The following is a 25,304-nucleotide window of genomic DNA, read 5'->3' on the forward strand; positions in this document are numbered from 1 at the left end:
TGCCTCTCTAAGAAGCCAAATCCCTTTTGGTGGCTGTGCTGGCACATGCAGAGCTGACAGCCCAGGGCACGTGGAGGAGTCCCTGTGCAAGTGCTGAAGCCACCAGGCTGCAGCAGTGACAAGTGCAGGGACCTGACTGGGAAAAGTTCTGGTTTTTGTAGCAGTGGGAACAGAAGCTCAATGCCCACGGGCAGGACCACACATGAAAGTTTCCATTGGGGGAGGATGGATGGGGGTGACTCTTGTACACAACTTTTTGGCCTTGACATAATATAGATTCAGTGACACTGGTATATAAGAAATGTGCTTTTAATATGCAACTTTTAGTTCTGCTAAATGTCATGGAACAAGAATAACATTATAGTGTTAAGATACAAGGAACAAGACTGGCACACCAGAAGGTCTTGTTTAAAGGGCACAACACACAGGAAATAACAGACCCCAGCAGGCAATAAAAACAGGAAGTAGTTACAGCTCACATGCACCTGTACAATGCTCTCTCCTTAAATCCCCCAAGTATAAAGCACAGCTACTTCCAGAATCATCTCTGCATCTTCCTAAGACCCATTCAACAGTCCTGTATATTCAAGTCACCTCAAATATACACATGGTCCTCTAACAGTTTTCTTCTTCAGGCCAATTAGATGCTCTGGAAACCTTTACTAGATTTGGAGCAGAAGTCATAAATGCTGGAAGGATGATGATTTTGACCTGTAGCTCCTCCTTGTAGTGCCCTTTTGGAGCTGTTCCATTGGTGTCAAGGTTGTGTCCCACCAGCCAGCACAGGCAAAGATGTTTTGCAGAAACAAAGCTTCTTAACTGCCCTGTTTTAGAGCCCTATGCTGTTGTTTTCATGTACACTGTAAAAACCTGTGTTTTATGAGCTGGCCAGTCACACAGGTACACTCACAGGTTGTTTAGCATTTGTGGCTGGGAAAAGTGGGCATAAGTTGTGCATGAGCAGACTAATACCTGTGACCTGTGCAAGACAACTGGGAAATGTGATGGACATAAAAAAATCCCCTCTACAGCTGGCCTAGTTTTTAGTGCCTAAGAGGATTTGCAATTAATGCTGTGTGAAGGGAAGCAGGTTTTGCTGGCCAGCCAGCCTCTTGAAGTTCTGAGTAACTGGCATGGTGGAACCAGAGTCCAAAGAACACTTCCCACCCAGCTGAAGGAGTTTCTTCCCAAGGGGGACTTTATTCTGAGCCTTTAACTCTTGCCACAAAATCTGTGGCTAGAACTGTGGCCAAAGGACAAACCTTCCATCTTTCTGTGTCTCAGCACAAAATGCACTATTTCCAGTCTAAGGATCAATAGAAGACTGGACTGGCTTATTCAGTCTGAGTATTGACTTCTAAATGACAGCTGCTATTCAAAATTTCGACTCAGAAAGGCAGTGGCAGCTTGTGACTTTGTTTGGTCTTTCCTCATACAGTCTTTGTTTATTTATTGCCTTCTAGGTAAGACCAGCAGTTTTGAAGCAAATTCAACGCATTTCCCTTTTCTAATACACGTATTTACAGAACATTTTTATACAATCTTTCCCTTAAACATGGTAACAAGCTATGACCTAACCCAGCTGACTGGCACCCAAAATGATTCCTTGGTTAGTTTATCTAACACACTTTTCAGCTCATTACATGCACTCTGGAGATCTTCTTTCACCAGTACAGTGTCAATTAAATGGCCATACTGCTCTTCAATGAATGCTGCTGAATTAATAATTTCCTGCTGTTCTTCATCCTGCTGATCAACACAAGATGTTGGAATGAATTTTCCAGCATGTCCTGGTTATTAGCATTTTAAAGGATATTAGCACAATGAGTCATTACTCTGAGAACATGTAACAAAAGCTGCTACCATTAGCAAAAGGTACTGAAGAAATTAAAACTGAGATCAAGGAGCAGTATGCTACTGGCAGCTGTTCCAAAAAATGCAAGAGCCTCAGGGAAGGAGGAAAATATCTTACAGGAGGGACATAAAATGGTGATGCTTCATTTTATGTAGTTAAGAATTGCTGCCTAACCCAAAATACAGGAACCACACTCAAAAATTGAAAAGGAATGCTGCATACACTGTTCCAAGTTCAGTATTTTGAGGGCTTACACAAAAACTTACCAAGTGAACTAAGTTCTGTAATATATAAATTTAAGTTCAGGTTACCAAAGGAATGGCATTATGCACTCTATCACCAATCTGCACAAATCTAATGTCCTAAGACATCCACATAGTGTTCTGAGTGTACCCCATTAAAACACTGGCTGACACTGGTGTGGTGTCACTTTGGGGGTAAAGAAATAGCCATTATAATAACCATTACCATTCGATGAAATGTAGAATGTAAATCAGCAGAAATGTAAAATGATTGTTGGTTTATCTGAGTTCAGCAGCAACTTCCCTTGCTGCAGCCTTGATGATGTACCCAGATCCACATGGAAGACTGGCACTTGGCTTCATGTTACTTTAAAACTGGAGTATATAAGGAACCAAAAATTCCATTCTGAAGTTCCATCTGAAAGGCTCCAGGACCTACTTAGTGCCCCACTTTAACTCTTGTTATGCAAGAGGAGCTCTTTCATGTAATAAAGTGCTAGCCCAAATACTTCATGTCTAAAAACAAGAGATTAGAAGTTGGAATACTTACAAGAGGGGATGAGATTTCTTCTGACATGTGAGATTTTAAGACATGTTTTTTCTTTTCTGAAATGAGAGGCTTCACAAAGATAACATAAGGCTTAAACTCAGGAGTCCTCAAGTGCTTTACAGCCTGTGAACAGATGATTTTTGTTACCAGACGTGTTTTTGCTAAATGTCAGTGACAGACTCAAACTGCTTTCAGCAGTTTCACTGGCTCAGACTGACAGCCTGCTGTGAAGCCCTGTGTCCTGCACGTGCAAACAGAGCTCATGCCCGTGTCCTGGCTACACGAGTGCATGGAGCATGGCTGAACAGCACTGTGATTCCAAGGGGCAAGGACATGGCAAAAAATACTGAGGAAAGTGTAAAAAAAACCCCTGACTTCATGGGCAAATTATGGTTTCCTTTGCCTAAGTGGCCAAACAATGCAAATTTTAAACTTGGAATTTATCTGAGGTAGTACCACATGACTTTTCTTAGCCCAGTTGCAAAATCAATATCAAAATTTCAAGTATGAACTCACAGCATGCAGGTATTAAGAGCAGGGGTTCTGGCACTGCTTACAGTGCTGGTGTCCTGGGGTGATTCAGGATGTCACTGCATTCCCTATCTGTCCCAAAAACTGCTACTGTATCTTGGAGATCCTACACATGAGAGCCTCGGGTGGGTGTGTTATGGCCAGCATTTTTAAATTCACAGCTAGAATGAAAAAGACAACTTTGCTCTGAGTATAGGACCTGAGCAGGCTGGGACAGGGGGGCACATGGGTCCTAGAGCAAGGGAAAAGTCCCACAGTGAGGATTCCTGAAGAGACATCCAGGCTGGAAATGTAGGAACTGTAAGCACTGCACTGCTTTCCCAAGAGCCCTGTTCTGCTCAGGCAGCAGTAAATCATATTTACATCCTTTAAAATAAGCTGCAGAACTTACTTCAGGAACCACATCCACCAAACAAACCTTCTTTTTGGCCATCACAGAGCGGATTGCCTCCAGACTTGTACCATACAAATTCTCTTTGTATTCTCCGTGTTCCACAAATCTAAAAAGTCAATACATTTTTAAATACCATCTATAAACAATGTGAAGAATATTTAACTTAGAACATTTGGTAGCTGTTTCCTGAACTCCCAGCAGTCCAAGAGGGAGGAGAGAGGCAGAAAACTGGGGGTGGGTGGGGAGGGATTTCTTTTTATTTTTTTCTTTTTCCCTTCCTTGCCTAGTAGCAATTCTGCATATATCACTGATCAGCACTACTGACAAAAAGGGGGAGAGGAAAGGATACTTTTCACAGAAAGTAGAACAAAGCTGGCAAGGAAATGAACTGCAATTCTCCCATCTTCTGGGAGTAAAGATCTGAACTTTGTGGAAACACCCGGGGCTCACAGAAAGTCTGGTTAACCACAGGTTCACTCCAAGGACACTTGGGAATAAAACCTTTTACCCATCATATTAAACAGAGTGAGCAGGCCCTATCCAGTATGTGTTACTTGCAGTAGATTTAATTCTGACCAACCACAAGACTTAGTCAGGCTTAAATTCTAACTCGGGATGCTCCTCCTAATGTTATTCCTAAATTGTTTCCAGCTAAAGTCTGAGTTTGTTCTAACAGTCCAGACTCCATAAAGAGCTTCCTACTTAGAAAAGCTGAACCCTTCTAATACAGCTCGTCCAACTTGTCACCTGAGTTTGGTATTCAGGTGATTGTAAAAGCAATATTTTAAAACAGTCAATTATAGCAGTATTTTAAAATTAACTCACTTGTTTTGCTGCACATCTGTCTCAAATGATTGCTTGGAAACAAAATTGTATTCTACTCCCTCTCTCTCATGACTTTTCCTTGACCTTGTTGTATCTAGAAGAGAAGGGAAGCAAGACATGGGAGACACATCAGCCTTTGCAAACATTTTTTTCTCTACTTAGTTCCAGTCACATTTTCACAACTTTAAAAAAGGAAGTTACACAGTGACAAATTCAAATCAACAAAATATAAATCAGATCATATAATTTTGTTTTAAACTCCATCTCAAATACTGCATGACCAAAAATGATGTAGTTTTGCTCCCAGGAGTGTTGTAACTAACAAAAAAATTTAGGAAGCATCTTTTTTACATCTGGTAGAGGCAGCAGAGTATATTCTACAGAAAACAATGTAACTGGAATTCTGGACTCTCATTTTCTTGGAAAGCTCAAAAATAAAACCAGGAAATATATAAAGTCCTATTATGCTGCCTTTGAATTTACAGGAAGAATACTGATGGCTGCTGCCCAAGGTCCTGTGTGCATAATTATGTGAGTCCCTTGCTTTTGGTGTAATTTCTTTTTGCACTTGTTATTGCTATAGGAGAAGCTTTGATGATCATTCTGCAAGTTTATGCCAGACCATAGAAGTAATGTCTGCTATATTTTGTGTGTTTAAATTCAAGTAGGAATTACTCATTTGAATTCTTTTGCTAACTTACTGAAGTCTGCCTGAAAAGCTTTTTTTTTTTTAAAAGGTCTTAATATAAACAGTGCTCTCAATTTTTTTGATTCAAAAAATAGCTTGTTGGGGAATAATGGATAATGAATTTTTTTTTATCTGTGTGTCTGATAATTCCTTTTTTTTAAAGAAAATAATCCAGTGAAAGAAATTCAGTGTAACTCTAGCACAAAGCCATGCAAGAATCACTGATTTCTGTCTTACTTTGACTTGCTTGTTTGAACACCTAGATACACTAATCAACAACTTCAAATCGTGCCCAAATTTTGGCTTGGTTTATTGCTGTCTGCCTTTTTTTTTTGTTTTTTAACTGCAGCTGTAGTTGTTCTCAAGCAAAGTCACTCTCTTTCAAACACACAATGTTCTGGCTGACTTTTAAGATCCTGGTTTATCACACCAGCTCTTTGCTAGTCACATTCCTTTTTTTCCTCCTGTATTAAGTTTTTCTTTTAACAGACACTGAGAAAATGTAATCTGCCCACTCAAGAAAACCTCACTGAGCTGACAGAATTCCAAAATGCAGAAATGCCAAATTACATAATGATTTATTCACCTGTTAAAGGCAAACATAGCATATTACAATGAGAAAAAAATCTGAAGTACTCCAGAAATATGCATCTAATCAATAGTCAGAACACAAATTATCATTAGTGCAGATGGCATGACATTCATTAGACATGGAATTGATGGAATTTTATAAACTTCATTTATGGAATAAAGATGCAACAAACACAAGTCAGGAAATTTTACTCACGTGGAACTGCAACACCATACTCCTGGGGATTCTCTGACACAACTTTTTGCTTGAGCTCACTTAACTTGGCTCCCAAACAACCTAATAAAATAAAATAAAATAAAACAAAACTGACTGATAGATTTCTGTGGGAAATGAAATACTACAGGAAAGAACTAGATCAGTTTGACACCAATAAGATGATTCAGGAGTGTGCTTGATGAAACCTCTTCATGAGAGAACTCATGACATACTCTGCTTTGAAGATTATCATCAGGAATGAATTTAATTCTGTGAACAACTGCTGGACAATCACCTGGCAGACCCTAAATCAGGAAATCTGTGATCTTAGCAGTCAGGTCTATGAGATACTCTTGAATTTTAGGGCATCCTGAGAAACTGGCTTAGCACTAGGCTGAGAAGCTGAATTAAAAATGCATGAAAAATCTTGTTAGGTAAGTCTAACATCTGCCTCTTCATCAATAGTTCTGACAGCCTAAGCAAACACTGGAGTAAAAACCAAGGGAAAATGAATCAGAAAAATGAGAAATAGTCCTGCATCATTATTTTTTGAGATTTGGAGAGTTTGATTCCTTGTTTCTTTTTATGCTTGTTTTTTAATGTAATTTAAAATAAAAGAGTGAGTTCTGACAGAAAAAAAACAAACAGAAAAACATTTTTAGAAACCCACCAGAACCACAAAACCCCCCAAACCAAGCATCTAAAGAAAGCCTCTGGGAAGTGCAGAATAAGAGAAGAATGAGAAATATGAAAACTTTGAACCAAGTGGTAACTCACCAATCAAAACCACCAGCCTCTGCTGCTCACCAGGCTGCTGCTGGTATTTTGTGACTTCCTCATATGTCAGCAGCTCTGCTGTGTCTTGCTCTCCCTGTTTGCCCTCGTTCACATTTTCCTTCTCTTTCCGACTTAACCTGAAGCTCCTGCGTAAACCAGCTGTGCAAAAACCAGAGACGTTCACATGTCCCCACTTGGATGGATTTTCAAACTTCTTCAGCTACAAGTTATTGTCTTCAAATGTGAGTTATTCCCACAAATTTCATTAATAATCAAATCAGTGCATATATGCTCAGATTATAGGAGAAATGTTTGCATATGGGATAGAAAATCTAACACCCAATCTATAATAAAATCCCCCTCACAACTTTTAGCTGCCAAGTATTGGTTATGTCAAAGTCAGATTATGACTCTTCAAGGAGATAATCCAGTTTATGAATGCATGGGAAATTAATTTAAATAGTCCAGTTTTAATTTTTTAATGTGGAGGTGGGTATTTTGGGGGGGGTTTATTTGGTGGGGTGTTTTGTTTTCAGTTTGGTTCTGGGTTTTTTTGGTGTAGGTGTGCTAGGGAACAGGTAAAGGGTTTTGGTTACTCACCTATGTAGTGTCCATTGAAATATCCTTCACAGTCACAGTCTTCTGTAAATTAAAAAGCAAGGAAGTGGGGGTAGGGCACAGGGGAAAGGAGAGTGAGAGGGAGGAAGGAAATATTTTAGGCAATGTGTGTGATACAAATCTGGCTCATGGGCAAGGAAAGAAATTTTATATCCTGCATTGTTTGCACATACTTTTTAAACTTAATCACTGCTTGTATCAGAGAAATATTTGCCTTGGCTAGTGGTTTATATCTGAAAAAATCCTTGACTTTGATATTGAACTAGAGAATTTTACATCTTGGTATTTACAGTTCCCAGAGTTTAAGCTTGTCAGCATTCATGACATTTGATTAGTGCTGCTGGTCAAAGTATGATACTCAGGCTTAAGTAATGAAGAAGACTCCACAAACACACAGATCTTTTTTTTTTAAATGAATAACTTTATAAATGAGTACAGTTATGTAAGAAAATGGCTTCTTCTGGTATTTCATTATCATTTGGGCTTGAGAAAAGGGAATCAGAAATGACAAAGATGAACTCTAACCCTCTTCATTTTGACCAAGTTAAATTATCAGTGCTTATTAATTCTTTATTTTAAAAAGAAAATTTGATGCTTTGGTCATATGCATGTATGTAAAATAACATGTTAAAAACATCCCCAACCTGTCCCTCCTCTAATTACAACCACCCCAAAACCCCTAAAATGTGCATGCAATAAAACCATGATACTTAGCTGCAAAAAAATACACTGCAATCCTAAAACAAATACTGAGTTCTCACACTTCCTGAAAGAGGGATGCCGAGTTTGTTAACATTTAGGCACCTGTGCCCTTGCAATATTCACAGAACTCTACTCATTTTGAGGTGGTGGTGTATGGGATAAACCCAACCATAAGCAAAAATTCACAGCACTTAAACCTTTAAGCAAAGGTGCCAGTTGAGAGGGTTTTGTTTTTCAGTGAATGCATGCAGGTGTGGAATCCAGCAATGCCAACTCCCAAAACATCCTGCCTGCATTAAGAAAAAAATACAAATAGCAATGACATCAATCCATAGCTAAGATCAGAGCTGGGTTTTTTGTTTATTTTCTGCTGTTCCAGGCAGGCTCTTTCAGACTTGTGCTCTGACAGCTGGCCATGACTGCTATACTCTAATTACAGAAGATGATTAGTACTTTCATCCAAGTCAATGGAATACTAATACTTAGAATATGAATATCAACAAGCAACTGTAATGTGAAAAAAAAATCTCAGCATATTAAATTCAACAGGAAATACCTGATATTTGGAAAGGCAGCTGGTGCATGACACACAAACTGCACAAGCCCAACAGAGTTGCTCATAATGAAAAGAACAGAAAACAGCCCAAATGAACAATGAAGACAAATCACTTAGGATTGACATGGGTGCCCTAAAATATTAAACCCCAATATTTCTTTATTTTTTGAACATATGAAAGACTGCATTTAACTTGCAAGTCTTTGAACCTCACTCAGGAACCTAGAGAACATGTAAATCTCTTCTCTTGAATCTGAAGCAAACTTGGAAGTTACTATTACTTAAGTCATCAATATGAGTTAGAATAGTTTAAATAATAATTCACAAATAAAATGTCCTAGGAACAATATATCTACTGTTCCCTTTGGAATCATAGCAAGTATTTTAGAAATGACACTGGTTGTTTATATTCAGACAGAAAGTGAGTCAGGAGAGCACCTACCTTTGTCAGAAGACTGATCATCTATAGTTAGCATGAAAGGCAGAGTTGGAATGATATTAAAAGACTGACAAATAATTGAGCAAAATTACAGACAATGGAAAGGAAAGTTCTTCTGGTTTAATTTGCTTAACAGGCTTTTCTATCTTAAAGAAAGTCCTGCAATCCAGTACCCTTATCAAGTGATTAAAGAGTTTTGGGCTGAAATGGAATTATTAAAACCAGTTATCAGCCTAACTGTCTCAAAAACATCTGAGGTAAAGCTTAAGCAGCATTCCTCATTAATGCCTCCTAATTTGAGTGTAATGGAAACTAATTTGGAAAAGCCTCATTTTAATCAGGAATGCTATTTTATAACTTGATCAAGCATCTTCCCTCCTTGCAGCACAAGAGTACCTGTATCTCATCATGCACCAAAGGCAGAAATTCACTTCTATTGCTCAAAAGGGACCATTTCCAGAATCCTTGCACAATCCTGGCTTCCCCCATATCAACAGTGCCTGTGCTGAAGTACCCAAGAACAACAGAAACACATTTTGGGATAATTGTAGCATCTTCTGCTTTCCAGCTCTTCCTAGCAATTTCCTCACAAGCAGAGGTTTTGTGAATAATTCAGTGACACACACTGCAGAGCTGTAAACAACAATCACTCTCAAGTCTACTTCAGACCAGCTCTGTAACATTAAGCCTGAAATACAGATTGTATTTTTATCCTCCTTATAGCTACACTTTATTTTCATATCAGTTTAGAGTAGTTCCATGCACTCATACATGCATTAGATTATTTTTGCAGCTTTCAAGCTTCAAACCATAGATAAAATGTAACCACTAGCAAATTTTAAGGCATCTAAATATGTAAGGCCTCATGTTCCTGAGAGCAGGAAGAGAGGGACAGAAATGATTTTTGAAATCCATAGGCAGTAGCAACACTGGATAAAACGCCAACCCAAACCCTCCCCTGTGGCAGCCTGTGTGAATGCATATCAACCAAAGGCAGATTGGATTCAAAATGCCAGTCAGTGTGAAATGCACTCAAACACACCAGCATTGAAATAACAAATATTGAGAACTTAGAACCAATTAAAACATCACTGAGAGAACAGAACAAACTTACACAATGGTTTCTTCAGAGTTCTGGCATTCTGCAGAGTGCCTGTTGTTCTCCTGTAGATCAGTCGTCTGAACAGAAAATCATTCGATTTTAGATATGTAAACTCTGAATTATAGAGAATTTATAGCATGGAAAATAAACAATTAAATAGTGCTTTTCCTTAAAAAATTGAAAATGTCTCTGATTCAACTATTTAAAAGGTTTTATTTAAAACTATGACAGTGTCAGATTGTTACTGCTAATGAATGAAAAGATTCTTGAACATTTTATGCTTTCCTATATCAGAGCACAGAAATCAATCGTTTATCAATCCAGTTTTTTTCTATTTCTCTTTTGCCCACATGATCTTTTTTTCAACACTAAGAAAAGTAGATAACCTTTGTCCAAAGCATTGCAGCTATGCTTATGTAGAAATTACCCACCTTTCACCAGGTTAGTTTGAAGTTTTTCTGTTATTACAGTTTATTTGTTATTTGTTATGTAAACGAACCAAGTTACCCAGTTTGTGTGAAAATGTAACAACAGAGTATCAAGTAAAATTTTCTTAAGTGTTAAAACCACAAACCAGATTACAATTCCTATTTGCTCAACTTCTCTCACCAAAACTTAACACCAAAAACACCCCAGCACAAAAATCCAACCCTCAAGAATCCCCTCACTGTTGGCAACTGAAGCCACAATTTCCTCCCAAGTGTTTTTTTGCAATATTTATAACAGACAGGAGATGCTGCTCAGGCATTTATACAGTCCCTCAGGGGAAACAGACACTGAAGCAATTTCTATAGTCCTATGTACATCTTTTCACATGTTTACAATGTCCAAAATATTAAAAAGACTGCAGTGCAGCAGCATTTTTTGCAATATATGCATGCCTAGGAAGAAGGAAACAGCTGCTGAGGCAGAATTTGCCTAATGTTTCACAGGAGCTCTCATGTAGTGGAGCCAAGACTTCAACCAGAAACCTTATGGAAATCATGCAGGCCAGCAACAGCATCAGGCCTGTTCAATTGTTAGATTGAACACCTACAACCCAAAGAAGAGATTTATTGTGATTTGCAGCAAGAATCACAAAGTGGGACCAGTGGCTTAAAACAGATTCCCTTTCAAATACAAGATTTCTGTACTGGAAAGACAAGAACTGAGGGATATTTTTGCTTTAGAAGGTACACATATCTTGCTGTGAAAACAGAGAAAAACACCCAAATCAAGCTAGGAAGTTTATTCTATAATTAGAGAAGATGGAGCTTTTTAGCACTTTCCCCTGAGCAGCTCCATTTACCCTGGCATGACCATGCCCTTCATTTTCTGTGAAAAAACCCCAGCACAAAATCAATAAATCAATATAGTGACACTATATACAGGGAAAAGAAAAATCTGTAATCTTTGCTGACAAACCTTTCTTGGAACTGCTTGGAGGGGATCAAGCCTGCTCTGAGGTTGGTATCCCCAACACGCTTGGCTTGCCACCACGTGGGGTCATCCTGGCTCACAACTTCCAGCACGTGTCGCCTTTTAAAGGGCAGCCCAGCCTCCTGGCAAGGAATGGCTCTGTCTTCTTTGGGGTTATAGCAGAAAAGTGCCCTCATAAACACCTCGAAAAGAAAATGAACATGTCATTTCTTCTTGTCCCATCTGGAATTTCAAATATTTGTCTTTAAAATGCTTTCCTCAATGCTAACACTGCTAACTATATATACATATTACCCCTCCTTCAAGCACTCAAAACACAGACACCTAGCAGCTTATGCAGAAAAATAAATTAACTTTCCAGCACATACTCAGTAATTATAGAATTGTGAATATAATATAATAATATATAGAATTGTGGAACATGAGACTCAAAAGACCAGAGCTCCAAGAAACACAGATCACAATCCACATTAAGTACAAAATGCAATAAAGGAATGGTTGAAAAAAAAGGTGAAGGAGAAAACAATAGATTTATGGCAAAGTTGCCCAGTTGTAAAGACTGTCCTTAAAATGTTCCTTTAATGCATCAAAATCCACTATTCAACTTCGAATTTGTATCTTAACACTATGTAACACCTAAGAGCAGAACCACTTCAGAAGTGGTTCTTCAAGGAAAGAACTTTGTGGGCTTCAAGGAAAAGTTCAGCAAGCACAAGCAGGAAGCAGAGACTGACAGAGGAATCTCATGAGGGACCAGTCCAGCATTAAGTTATTGCTGGTCAGGCAGGGCAGATGGAATGGGCTGATGGGGTCACATGGTGAATGCAGCTGTTTGTACACAGCTCCACTTTCACTCCAGTGAGTGGCAAAATGCCCAGAGATAATGGACAGATTGCAGCTGCCACGGTGAGAGGAGACAGCAGAACACCAAATTTAATTACACAAACCAAAGAGAAGAGCAGGATTTCAGAAATGCTATAAAAAAACGTGTGCAAAGATGGAGAGGAGAAGAGTCATGCAAGTAATTCTATTGAACAGAAGGGAAGTGCACAAGAAAGCATCTCCTATCTTTGGAGCTCAGGGGTGTGACACTGAAGAGCAGGCATGCTGCATTTCCAGAGATGGAAAGATGAGCTCCAGGATTGCTGCATTTCCAGAGATGGAAAGATGAGCTCCAGGATTGCTGCATTTCCAGAGATGGAAAGATGAGCTCCAGGATTGCTGCATACCTTGCTGTCTTTTAGACGATCTTCTTCTTTGATGGCTGGAATTATCTTTAATGTTATTGACCCTCGAGACTGAGCCTGAGAAAAACAGAAATGGGTTTTAAGTTTGAGAGCAGGACAAGGAGATAATGCAGAATATTCAAGCTTCAGTTAAGGAGCTAGCAGCTGTCTCCTTCTCAGAACTCTAACAGGCCAAGCTAATCCACTAATTAACTGCATTATCAGGATGTTCCATGACTCCACAACAGTGTCTTGTCCATGGAGACATCCTTGGCTAAAACATATTAAGACCTGCATTAAAATTCCCTCATTTGCTTTTAGCAATTGCATTAATTTCTAGGCTACAGTTCATAGGACATTAAATACCTCTGTGGCTTTTAGTACAACACTGACTTAAACTTTTGCAGACTAATAATTTTCAAGTGCTGGTTTGAAAAATACTGCTGTGTTTTCTCCAAATAGGGGCTAACTTGTTCAAGTGAAATGCAAGCATTTACAAAAGAAACACCTACTTTCACTCTAGAAATCTTTGCTAGCAAATGACAATTATTAGTTATAGTAAATTAAAAAGCACTTCTAGGTCCTTCAAAAAACTAGAATGGGGTTATCTTATCTGTCTTAGATGCCTTATTTTGCATGAGATGAAACTGTTGTAGAGAAGCCTGCAATTCTGCACAGATTAAAATGCAAAACCAGACAAACATTTGTAGCTTTTCTTCAAAAAATAAACCATGAAAAGAAAAATGTTACACTTCAGGCATTAGCACACACGGGACATATGTAATTAGAAATTACACAGGACAGATAAATAGCAGCCCAAGATCCCCATAAATAAAACTTTACACACTATTTCAAAGCGGTTTTGACACCCCCCCACCCCCGAAGTTAAAAATCAGTCATTGGCATTATTTGGGATTATTTGATCCAAATTGAAATTAGGTGATGGAACTGATGCCAATCTCCTCACTGTGTCCCTAACTCCACTCCACACCACGACAAGGAGGAAGCCAGGGCTAAAGGAGCATAAGAGCTTTAACTTTCTACCAAGACTTGTGGCTACTCATGTTAGATAAGCTTGAAGCAAGAAATTGCTCCTGTCACCAGGAATGTGCTGGTACAGAACAGACTGACAGCTCTACTGAACACACAGCCAAGACTCTCTTCAGCTCCCTAACACACATTATCAATCATCTTCTAGGAATGTATTTATAATTTGCAGTTTGCTTGTCATAAACAAAGCATTAAAGGGAAGTTCTTGACAGAGCAACATGTTAACTTTGTATTTGTATCTTACTTGGTACCAATCCAGTTCGCAGAAGTTTCTGAAGTCAAAAGGAGAAGACTAATCCACTGGGAGAAGAAAAACTCTTAATGCAAAGACAAGCAGGGATTGCATCTTTTAGCTCTATATTTTAAACTCATGGTTAAATTTTATCATCTACTGTAATTACTAGATCACCAAACAGAAAAGATCTTGAAATGAAAATCAGTGCAGACCAAAATCTGACTTATTTCTTCTGGTCGTTTGTGAAGCACAGTAATACCATTGACTTCTCTTAGTTCATCTCCAACATGGACAAGACCTGAAAAGATGGTAAGTAAATTAAAATAGGTCCAGAGACTGGAAAGCACCACTCCTCTGATGTCCAGCCTAAGTCATCAGCATGTACTTCCTCTCCTCCCTCATGCAGACTGCTGGATTTAGTACCAAAGCCAAGTGCCTTTGCTGGGAACGTGCCTCAGTCTCCTGCCCTTATTCCTTAAGGCACTTTTCTTTCATGCAGCACAGTCTCAAAGGAGAGCAGCATGCAGACAGGCAACTTGTGGCAAGGTACTCTGGAAAATCACCACTTGGATCAGTATTAAGTGTGCAAAGCTGCAATAGCTTCATGAGTGTGACCAGCTCTTCTGAAGCCAGGAGACACAGTGCTGACTATAAAGGCAGCAATGACACTGTCTGTCATCTGACAGATTAATCCTTCACACTCACTGAAAGAATGTTAAGACTAAATTCTTTTTTACAAGCCATGAAGAGGCTCTACAAGATTTAGGCTTGTTTATCCAGTTCAGTAAGAAATGTTGTATTTGTCACATATATAGCTACTGTTAACTGACATAAAATAATTTCTCAGTAAAGCAAACAGAAAACAACATGATACACTGAATAAAGTAAGCTACTAGATTAAAAGCAAAAAAACATGCTTTGCTTTCATCTAAAGATTAAACATACTTCTTCCATCTCTGTTTTCATTTTTTCCTGATGGCCATTTTAATAAAAAGCATATGAAATTAGATTAAGAGATTACAGATGAAATTCAGAAATGCTAAGAGCATGCTTGGGAAGGTTCAGAGGTTTCCAGATGCAGTGTCAGAAATGTTCTAGTGCAATCATACCACTGCGATCAGCTGCACCACCTCTCATGATCCTTGCTACAATCACAGCTCCTGTATGTTCATCTCTTCTGATGGTGGCTCCCTGGAATAAAACATACCCCCACCCCAAAAAATGTAAGAAATTTGGCCTGAATTCAGCAACCAGTGAAATAATATGTATGGAATTAATTTGTTCTATGGATTTCCTCTCTCCTAGATGATTTCCACCATTATTCAAGTTCTGCCCATGCCAAGTGATGATGGGAAGGTGCCTCCACCTTTCTTTCTTCTGACTTTGCTAAGTGCTTACACTTCCTGCATTATTGCAGTCATCAAAGTCACTCAAGTGTGCAAAACAGCTTATTGTAACAAATTCTTCCTCTTCTGAATCTTTATACAACACAGTCAGCACTTCTATATGTAAAAATAACAAAAGCCAAGTAATTAGATTTTTTTCCTCCTCCTACCTCAGCTGGCAATACAAAGTTTTAATCAGGAATTCACTGCTCCCTTCTACTATTGTGATACACAAAAAGCAGATTTCTTTCCCAATACAGCTGTTTCTCCCTAGGAAATCAATTCTTCCATGTCCACTTGTATAAAATTAGGACCTTGACAATATAATGCTTACATACAGGTATCAAACATACTCTTACCATGCATCACTGACTGTCATGCAAGTGAATTCATTAAGTCATTGAATATTAGCTACAGTATGAAAAGAATTAATACAAATAATCAGCATAATTACTTCAATATATGGTTTCTATACTGTTTGCTAACTGGCACTCTAAACTATGCCCATAAAGCATCTAAATGAAAAACTGTCAAGGTGCATTTATCATTTACCAAATTATTTTTTATTTACAAGCTTCAGAACACTCCAAGTTTCTGAAGAGTATCTGGTGATATCTTGCACTGTCTCCTCCATACTCACAGTAACACTCTTGCACTATGAAGTTTTATGACTAGAGATGAGTGATCTAATATGTACCAAGGGTTCTTTATTTTTCACTAGCCGGACAATTTTCACTGATTCCTCATCAAAATCATCATCAAAATTATCAGGTAGAGGTGGAAGAGCTGGGTCAAAGTTCTTCTGTGCTACAGTGTCATGTACTACAAGCATTGCCTGCATAAACAAAACAAAAAACAGAAACGTAATGGAGTTTTACTACAATTCCCATTCTCATGTTTGCAGTATTACAGCAAAATTAAACCTCCCCCTTTCTACCCTCAACTCAAATCCTTCAAAAAAAAGATTTAGCAATTACCTTACCCATCATGTAAACTATATACTGGTATATGTGAATTTATTTTAAATAAATCCATGCAACAACAAAGCTCAGCCTAAGAAAAAAAAAAGTGGACTATGAAAAGCAAGAAGGTATCTTCTCCTTTTCTTTTTTGGTCTCTCAGAAAACAGTAAGGGAAGAATGGAGAACAGCATGGTGCCTTATGCAGGAAAGTTGTCTTTTTTCAATTGCCTTCACATCCTAAAGTCTGTGCAGGAAATCCCAATGGAAGTTTGGAGAATGTTCTTCCTTTCTGCTAGGGAGGATTCTATTTCACTTTTCTGGTACAAAATGTTCTATTACAATTCTGCAAAGGCATCTCCTTAAGGTCCCCAATGTGGTTTTTACCCTGAGATGTGGTGTTGACAACAGCTGAAGCAGCTCTTTTTCTTCATTATTCACTGGTGCTGTCTGCAACTCTTCTATTACCTTTAAAATAAAAATTTACAACCTCAAAATGAAAGGAGTCCACCAAACAAAATCATGTATTTACATTTCTGTTGAGTGTTTGCCAACATCTATCACACATCAAAACTGATTCCAGTCCATAGTGCATGAAACATGAACAAAACCGAAGTTTCTGCAGCTATTTTCGTTAGACAGTACAGAAGACAGCATTAGGAATCAGAATCACAATCCCTAAACATACATTTTAAGAGTTATTCCATCTATATAGTTTCAGAAGTGAGTTCTGAAATTTTAAATTCTACATGGAATACACAAATGATACCTGAAACAACACTCTTGTGCTTTTATTATATAAGAAAAGACTTTAAACTTTTCTGCAGTGGAACCTTACCTGTGTGGAACATGCAACATAACTTCCCTTTTCCCCTGCAAAACCTGGACACCAAAATATGCCCCAGAGTCTCAGGCATTTTAAACAAAAGATCAGAGAAATAAAGGAAGCACTTCTGCACTGGGCTGATTGGGTGGGAGGAGAGACAAGGAAAGGAAAATGGGTTGAGGGAAAAAGAGATTTCCTCACTCTGTTAAGGGTTCTGAACAGGGAAGTCATATAGCTCTATTAAAAACTTCTCTGCTAATCTGAAGATGGAAATTTTGTATGACTTGACAGGTAGCAATGCTGAAACTTTTGTGGAGGTGGAACAGTGTGTGTGGGAGCAGGTAAAGGGAGTGCTGCATGTTCAGGTGGGGCACTGGGGTCTCCTGCCTTTGAAAAGGGAAATAAATATTCCAGCTCCCAAACCTTCCACTGCCCCTTCCCACACTATGGTACAGACAGGTGCATGTAAAAAACCAGCAGATGCAGAGTAAAGTTCACTTCACAGGCACACACAAATCCAAGACACAACTCTGCTGTGTGAACAGACTGAGAGCAGCCCTTAGGAGAATGGCCTGAGGATCCTGGTAGATGAAACATCAAATACACGATGGCTTTGTGTGCCTGCAGCTGAGAACTGTGTCCCAGCCTGCATGAGGAGAAGCCCAGCCCGGGTCAGGGGAGGTGAAACTCTCCCTCCTGCTCTCATGGGACCCCCTGATCCAGAGCAGTGTCCAGCTCCAGAGCCCCCAGTGCACAAGCAGCTCTAGGGCATGCACAGGAGCATCAGGAAAATGCTCAGAGGGCTGGGACACCTCTCCTATGAGGAAAGGATGAGACAGTTGGGATTGCTCAGCCTGGAGAAGAGAGGGATTGGGGGAGACTTTACATAAAGGAGGTTTATAAGAGAGAGAAAAGCTCTTTACCAAGACCTGTAGTGACAGAAGCTTTCAATTGAAAGAGAGCAGATTTAGATTGGAAATAAGGGAGAATTTTTTTATGATGAAGGTGGTGAGATGCTGCAAACAAGGCTGCCAAGAGAAGTTTGGGATGCCCCACCACTGGAAATGCTCAAAATCAAGATAAACAGGGCTGTGAGCAATCTGATCTGGGAAAGGTGAGCCTGCCTGTGGTGGTTAGATGAGATCACCTTTCAAGGTCCCTCCAACCCAAACCACGCTGTGTCCACAGCAATGCTGCCTGGCTTTAATGGTTTTCAGCCTGAACAAAAGACTGAATGCTCAGCTGGCACAGCCTATTGTCAAGACAGCACTGAAAGCTTTTTGCAGCCTCTCCCTTAGGAAGGCCATTAATAACATCCTTTCCTTCTACCTGAATGTGTCCACCTTCACTAGACATCACCTAATGGCTTGGTGTTTTTGAGCTCTCATTTCCTTGATTCATCATGGCCAACAGGTTACAAAGACAACTGGGGAAGATGAGAAATACGTTCACATATAGTACAATTGCAAAGCTTTGATTTGTTAGAAAAACAGGCATAAATAATAGGAAAATTATGAGACAAGAATTTTTACTCACATCTTCAACTAATCCTGCTGCACTATGTAAAACAGGAGTTGGACTCTGTCTTTCATAATGACGGAGTTTTTCATGAATCTGAAAAAAAATTATTCAGGGATATTTGTACAGAGATAGAAAACTTTCTAAATATACCTACACTGGAATATTTTTCTATTTAAGGAACATAATTTATGTAATACATGTCAGAAGAATAATCTCTGTTAGGATTATTTTTGTTTTGTTTAGGAGTCTTTTAGCTTTCTTTTTGCTCATGATAGTTTCAGACAGTCAGAAAATCTGTAAAGACTTTAGGAGCCTAATGGAAAAAATTAAGCCACTTCACACTATTTTTGAGCTATGGGGCACTGTATCTTCATTTCAGCAAGAAGAGCAGAAAAATTTATTTCTGAACAAAATATGCTAATTGTCAAATGTCATTAATGTTTGTTCTTAAACACATGTACGCATTGGCTGGTACAGAATTCTTAAAAAAAAAGTTTGGCAAAGTAAATGGCTGATAAATCAAGGGAACAGAGAAAAAGTGAACTGTAAGGAGAATGTACATAAATAAATATAAACTTTTACCTTCATCAGGTAGCTGAGACTCCTTTCACTGAAGACATCCCTAAGGAATCCCATTTCCTCTTTATGATTTGAATCAGGTCTTAGCTGAGACGTCAAAAGGGCCAAAGTTTCATGCAATCCTAAATTTCGATTCAGGACAGAACAAAAACATTGTACACAGCATTTCTCATGGGACCTTCCACTGCAGACTTAACAGTCACTGTATTTACCTGGGTACCACACTGGTGGTCAAGTCTGCACAGAGACTCATGTTTATCTTGTGTTTATCCACCACTCACTTTGCAACACTCCCTTCAGAAGTGGCAAACACAACATCATATTAAGGCAAAAGCTAACAAAGAAATAAATATTTTTTTAATTACCTTTCACATTTCCCACTTCATGTTTATTATGCTTTGTTTCCAGAACCCTTTGTTTCTCTCTTACAAACTTTGAATTTTTAGTGCCACAGCAAACTCTCAGAATGACTGAACCACCTCCTTTGTTGCACAGACAGCAGCTCTACTTCCCCAGCAACTTTGCTTACAAGTGTCATCCTGCCCTTTCTACCCCTGAGGCACCTGTAAGAAGCCAGGCCTGACCAGAGGAAGAAAGGACAGGTGTAAATTTCCATTTTGTGGAATCAAAGCTGATGGCTACTTTTCTAACACGTGTTTAAATCACCAATATCCCAATTTTGCAGTACACAGGGCCAGACAAATGCCAGATTTTTCCTGGTGAACCATGTCTGGGAAGACAAGATCAAAACAAAGCATGAAAATAAAGGGAAAAAAAAGGTGAGGGGATTCAAATCTATTCCTGTGACTATTCTCTCCATGAACCTTGGAGTGGATTTTGATCCAGAAGACTCAAACTCACTTCTGCTTTAACACTAAGCATCATTTAGTGTCTATGACTTCCCCCTGGGCAGCAAACTGGAGAAGCTGTTAAGTAGCCTTGAACAAAACCACTTTTTTTAAGTTCAAAGGAAGAATATTAACCAACTTTATCAACCCCATCTTATTTTTTCAGAAAATATTAAGAAATTGCACAGCAAAGAGCAGATATATATGGGTTGATCTTAAATAACCACGTGTAGAAGGCACTGTTACACTAAGAGGTCCAACTTTGTCTACAGAAGCCTATCAGAATATATTCAGGTCTATCACAATGTATTCAGGTCTATCACAATGTATTCAGGTCTATCACAATGTATTCAGGGGCTCTAGGGCTCTTAGGAAATTGTTTCCTGACAAACTTTACTAACTTTCACCTTTTATACTCCACCTTCCTTCTTGCAGGTAATTGCTAAAAAACTTCAGTTGAATTATCTTAATTCCATTCTATTTTACTGCAATTTGAATTAATTTGATGTGTGAAACCCCCGTGGTAAGATTTCAGTCAGTGTTCTGTTGAAAGCATGCAGCTGAGTTACCTGAGTCTTCTGAAAGCACTGGCATGGCTCTGCTCTTATTCTCACACACAAATGTTCCACTGCAACCAACAGGATTGTTTCTTCTTTCTGGATTGCAATTCAGAGGCAGTCCTGAAATGAGCAAACATAATAGCTAAGCCCAAGCATGCAAGCAAAATGTCAGGCATGTAAAAATAGCAATTTTTCAAGTTTTCAGTTTAACCTGAATCAAGCACAGTTCTGCAGTTATTATGCAAGTAACAAAATGAAAAATACTAGGTTATGTAATAAGCATATTGTATCATGGATAAAGCTGAGGCTAAAGAGAATATCTCTCATTTTTAACAGGTCTAAATAACTGTCTGAAAAAAGAGCAGAGAAGGGATGTTTAAAAGCACTGGAAAATATCCCATGCACAAATAGAGCATGCAGGATGGTGCCACATCACAACATGTTCTGGGCCTTCCTAAAAGCATTTCCCAAAGAAATGTGCACATCCCTGGGGTTCTGCTGAATGCTACAGCTACAGGCAGCTCCTTAAAGCTGCCAGGACTGTCACCCTGGTACAGGTACTTGTCACAGGTACTAAGGATGCTATAAAAAATAAAGCTACTTCCACTGCTCAGAAACTGCTTTAGATATTTCTCTTGCAGATTTCTCCCATCACTGAGAGCAAATTACTCCAAAGCAATTTTTTTGTAATTAAAAAAAAGTAAAACTGAATCTAAGCATGTAACTGCCAGTCCTAGATGAAACATTGTGGTTCAGGGCACTTAAAATCTTGTTCACGCTTATAAAATTCATTGGACTAATATTTGCATAAAAATAAACTTCCATAACAGCACACATACTCCAACTCTTTGCTGAACACAAAAAAGGATGCTCCTTGTGTTTCTTTTTGTAGATAAGTCTCTGATATTTTGATTGTATAAAACAAGTATGACGACCTTCCAATTCAAATTTTCTTGACTAGCTGCCTGAAAATACCATAGTACTGCATGGCAAATTAGCATTTACTTATTTAGAATTTTCTAGATTCTTGAGTTTCTCTACAACACAGTGAAATACTAAGCTCAACAGTCACCCTGCATTTTCCACCACTACAATTAATTAATCCATCTGGGCATCAAAACATAACTGGAGTTCTCTAAGTAAATGAACTGAGTGTTGATATTTCACTCTAATCCATGGATTGTACTCCAGTGCTTTATATATACTATACCTTTATTTAAACACTCTTACTGCCTATTGCTTGGAAGAAATAAAACATTTCACTCACAAACACTCACTTTGTGCCAAAAGAAATTTATAGGCAATTCATTGAACTGCTTTGGTTCCTTGACTGTGGCATTTCATTTGACACATATTTCAATCTTCTCAAATTATTAAGAAAGGGAACTTTAATTGCACGCTTCATCTTTGCAACAATGTGTGCTTCCTACAGTCTAACCTATTTAGCACCAAAACCCACAAAAAGCCGAGTTATTTTCCTGATTCTCAGTGAAAAAAACAGCCCACACAGGAATCTGGAAAACACACATTTCAGCATCTTAAAAACCTGACAGAAAACTCAGGAGCATCAGAATTTGTCGAGTTAGGTACAGCAATCAAAATGGAGACTTCCCCTAGAGGCATCTTCCATGCTCTGTAAAAATCCCATTACACAGAACTGCCTGGAATGAACACTCCAAAGGATGAAAATCATTCCATACCCAGGGCTGGCTCTCAGAGGTATTAAAATCAGCCCCAGCATTTGATATTTTGCAAGATGGGTCTCAAAACCATAAATCTGTCTTCTCATCATTTTAGTACCAATAGACTCAAATACACTTTTCCTCTTTAAAAATATCTACCTAAATCTTAATTCATTTTTCACACACATCCCTGCCCAGCTGCTCCCAAGACTGGATGCCTGAAGCACCTTTCTTACCTAGAAAAAGGGCTGTTAATATTTGGAAAGGGCTAAATAAACTGAACTGATGCTCGCCATGGGATCAAAGCAGGAGATAAAACAGAAGCATAATATGACCTGGAATATCCCCATTAACTTGCAGAATAAACCCATTGTGATTCACAGCCTGAGACAACATAAAGCTCCTTAATCCAGATTGTATCATTCAAAGCTGTAGCTGCTTTCAGAAAGCAACTGCAGTTTAACATTTTACCTCGCCCTAGGTCAGAAGCTCCATCACTATGCTCATCGGGCCATAGGTGCGAGCTGACGGCCACACAAGATTTCAGCTCCTGTCTAAACCGCGGGGCACGGTTCCTACTCTAGCACGGAGAAAGACACCGCTCTGGTGGCTGAGTGAAGCAGAGACAAAACCGCCCATGGTTCCCTGCCGGCACGGCGGGGCCGGACAATTCTCCCGAGCCCCAGGCCCGGGGGCAGCTCCGGGCTCAGCGGGGCAGCCTCGGATGTGGGGCCCGCCCGAACCGCACGGGCAGAGCTCCGGCAACCCCGGCACGGCTGTCCCGGCCCGGAGAGCGCTTTATGTGAGCTCCAGCGAGCCCGGCCCGCCGTGACTGTGCCGGAGGCGATAGCTGCGGGCCCAGACCTCCTCACAGCTCCGGGCTGCTGCGGACCGGCGCTCCCGCACAGCAGCGAGACGGCCCTGCCTGACCTGTTCCGAGGCCGCGCTCGGCGAGCACACCCCGGGCCCACATCCACCAGGGACGGCCTGGAGCCCTCAGCTCGGAGCGAGACCCCCGGGCACACCCGGCAGCCCCGCGGGCTCCCTCCCGCCGGGCCGCGCCTCGAAGGCAGCGCCGAGCCCGGCCCGATGCGCCGCGAAATGGCGCCGGCCCGGCCGCCTGTGCAGCCACGGCCGCGGGCCGAGCCGAGCGCTGCCCCGCGCCGCCGTTACCTGCGGGAGCGGCCCGGGCTGGGCTCCTGCGGCGCTGGAGGCGGCCCCGGCCGGGCACGGAGCTCCCGCAGCCTCCAGCGCACCTCGCTCATGCGCCCTCAGAGCCGCTCTGTGCCCGCCTCCCTCCCCGCCTCCTTCCCCTCAGCTGCCATGGCCGGCGGGCCGCCCGGGCTGTGTGGGGCTGTGCTGAGCGGGTGGATGGTGCCGCAGAGCGGTTCGCAGTGAAATCGAACAGCGCCCCGTCAGCGTTAGCGCCTGCCAGCTCCGCTGCCGGGTTTGGCCCCAGAGCTGGCGGCTCCCGACGCGGCTTTGCCGGCGGCGCCGGGCGGGCCTGGCCGCTGCCTCGGCCCGGCCTCCACAGGCCGCTTGATGAAGTCACCCTTGGGAACTGTCAGGAAAATCCAGAACGTCAGAGGTTTATGTCCAAAAAGGAGACAGAGCAGTCCTTCAACTTTATTCGAATAAAGGGAGAGAGGCCATCAGGGCGCACGCCCGCGGGGTTTTCTCTCTCGGGGTTCCCGAGGGCTCAGCCTCCCTTTAACCCCAAACTCTCAGCCTCACGTTCCCTCTTCCTTTCCCCATTGCTGAGGTACCCCGAAGGTGCAGCCTTCCCGAACCACCTGCCAGATATCCCCTCTTAAACCTGGCATTTTACCCCAAAGTTCAGAAACTCCGCCTTTTGCAGACCCTTGTCTATCTCGGGAGCCAAACCTGCTGCCCAAAGTCACCTGAGACATTAATGACCCATTTCAAAGCCGTTAACACCCAGTTCTGTGCACTTAGAGATTCAAACTTACACTCCTGTGTTCTGACGGCATCACTGAATGTAAATGCAGACCTGTAACACTGTAGACCATTTCCATTGCGTTGCAGTTGGAGGGTTATTTTAAAAACCTTCTTGAAATTGAGGTACTGTTTTTGTGATCTGTCACTCATGCAGAATAACTCTGTCTTCTTATAAAACGGAGAACATAAAATATTGTAGGTGAATGTGTTGCCCTTTCAGAGACTGCTCTTTCTCATGACAACTACCCTTGCAAGCAGAAAGTACACAAATATTTCCCAGGTAAAAACAGGTCTTGTGTCTGCTCTTAATAAAATAATGAAGTGAAAGAAACTCTGCCTAAAATCTAGGAGATAAAAATCTCTGAACCTTATGATTATGTTTTCCCACTCTAGCATCAGGCTGAAAAAGATCCAAAATTCAGGAGAGAAGAGAAGAGAAGAGAAGAGAAGAGAAGAGAAGAGAAGAGAAGAGAAGAGAAGAGAAGAAGAGGTTCTAGTGGTTATTTTGCTATTTTCAACAGCAGCTGAATCAGATTGAAATGGTGCTATGGAGTCTGTAGATTTTACCTCCAACATACCCACTTTAGTTATGGATAAGGTCTTTTCCCAAGTGTCCTGGTTTTGGCTGGGATAGAGTTAATTTAGTAGCTGGCACAGGGCTGTGTTTTGGAATCAGTATGAGGACAATGTTGATAACACACTGATGGTTTTGGTTGTTGCTAAGCAGTGTTTATCTAAGTCAAGAACTTTTTGTGTCTCATTCTCTGCCACTGAGGAGGTGCACACAAAAGCTGAGTGGGAGAACAGCCAGAACAGGTGACCTGAACTGGCCAAAGGATGTTCCACACCACAGAACATCACACTCTGTACATAAATTATGGGAGTTACCTGAAAGGGGCACTGATAGGAGTTCAGGGACAGGGTCTGCCATCAGTTGGCAGGTGGTCTGATTGTATTGTGCATCACTGCTTAGTAAATCACAACATTAT

At 40.4% G+C, this 25,304-nt stretch overlaps 1 protein-coding gene across 6 annotated transcripts; it reads right to left on the reverse strand.

The window, feature by feature from the left end:
* Window positions 1-293: 293 nt before the first annotated feature.
* On the reverse strand, window positions 294-23,642 carry MPP3 (MAGUK p55 scaffold protein 3). Of its 6 annotated transcripts, none has more exons than XM_088179530.1 (19): window positions 23,530-23,642; window positions 20,684-20,794; window positions 19,270-19,388; window positions 18,703-18,780; window positions 16,728-16,808; window positions 16,079-16,216; window positions 15,106-15,187; window positions 14,209-14,294; window positions 12,715-12,789; window positions 11,471-11,667; window positions 10,079-10,143; window positions 8,968-8,988; window positions 7,250-7,288; window positions 6,650-6,808; window positions 5,873-5,953; window positions 4,398-4,491; window positions 3,570-3,678; window positions 2,648-2,770; window positions 294-1,749 (listed from the first exon to the last, which is right to left on the reverse strand). In XM_088179530.1, exons 2-19 carry the CDS (start codon window positions 20,706-20,708, stop codon window positions 1,567-1,569), a joined length of 1,755 nt encoding a protein of 584 aa, XP_088035656.1. In that variant the 5' UTR covers window positions 20,709-20,794; window positions 23,530-23,642; the 3' UTR covers window positions 294-1,566. The 6 variants fall into 6 exon arrangements, with proteins under 6 accessions (XP_088035656.1, XP_088035658.1, XP_088035657.1 ...); XM_088179532.1 differs by having other exon boundaries at window positions 294-1,746; window positions 3,597-3,678; window positions 7,250-7,291; XM_088179531.1 differs by having other exon boundaries at window positions 3,597-3,678; window positions 7,250-7,291.
* Window positions 23,643-25,304: the final 1,662 nt, after the last annotated feature.

The sequence above is a fragment of the Sturnus vulgaris genome, chromosome 27 (genome assembly GCF_052056855.1).
Source record: "Sturnus vulgaris isolate bStuVul1 chromosome 27, bStuVul1.hap1, whole genome shotgun sequence".
NCBI classification, from domain to species: domain Eukaryota; kingdom Metazoa; phylum Chordata; class Aves; order Passeriformes; family Sturnidae; genus Sturnus; species Sturnus vulgaris.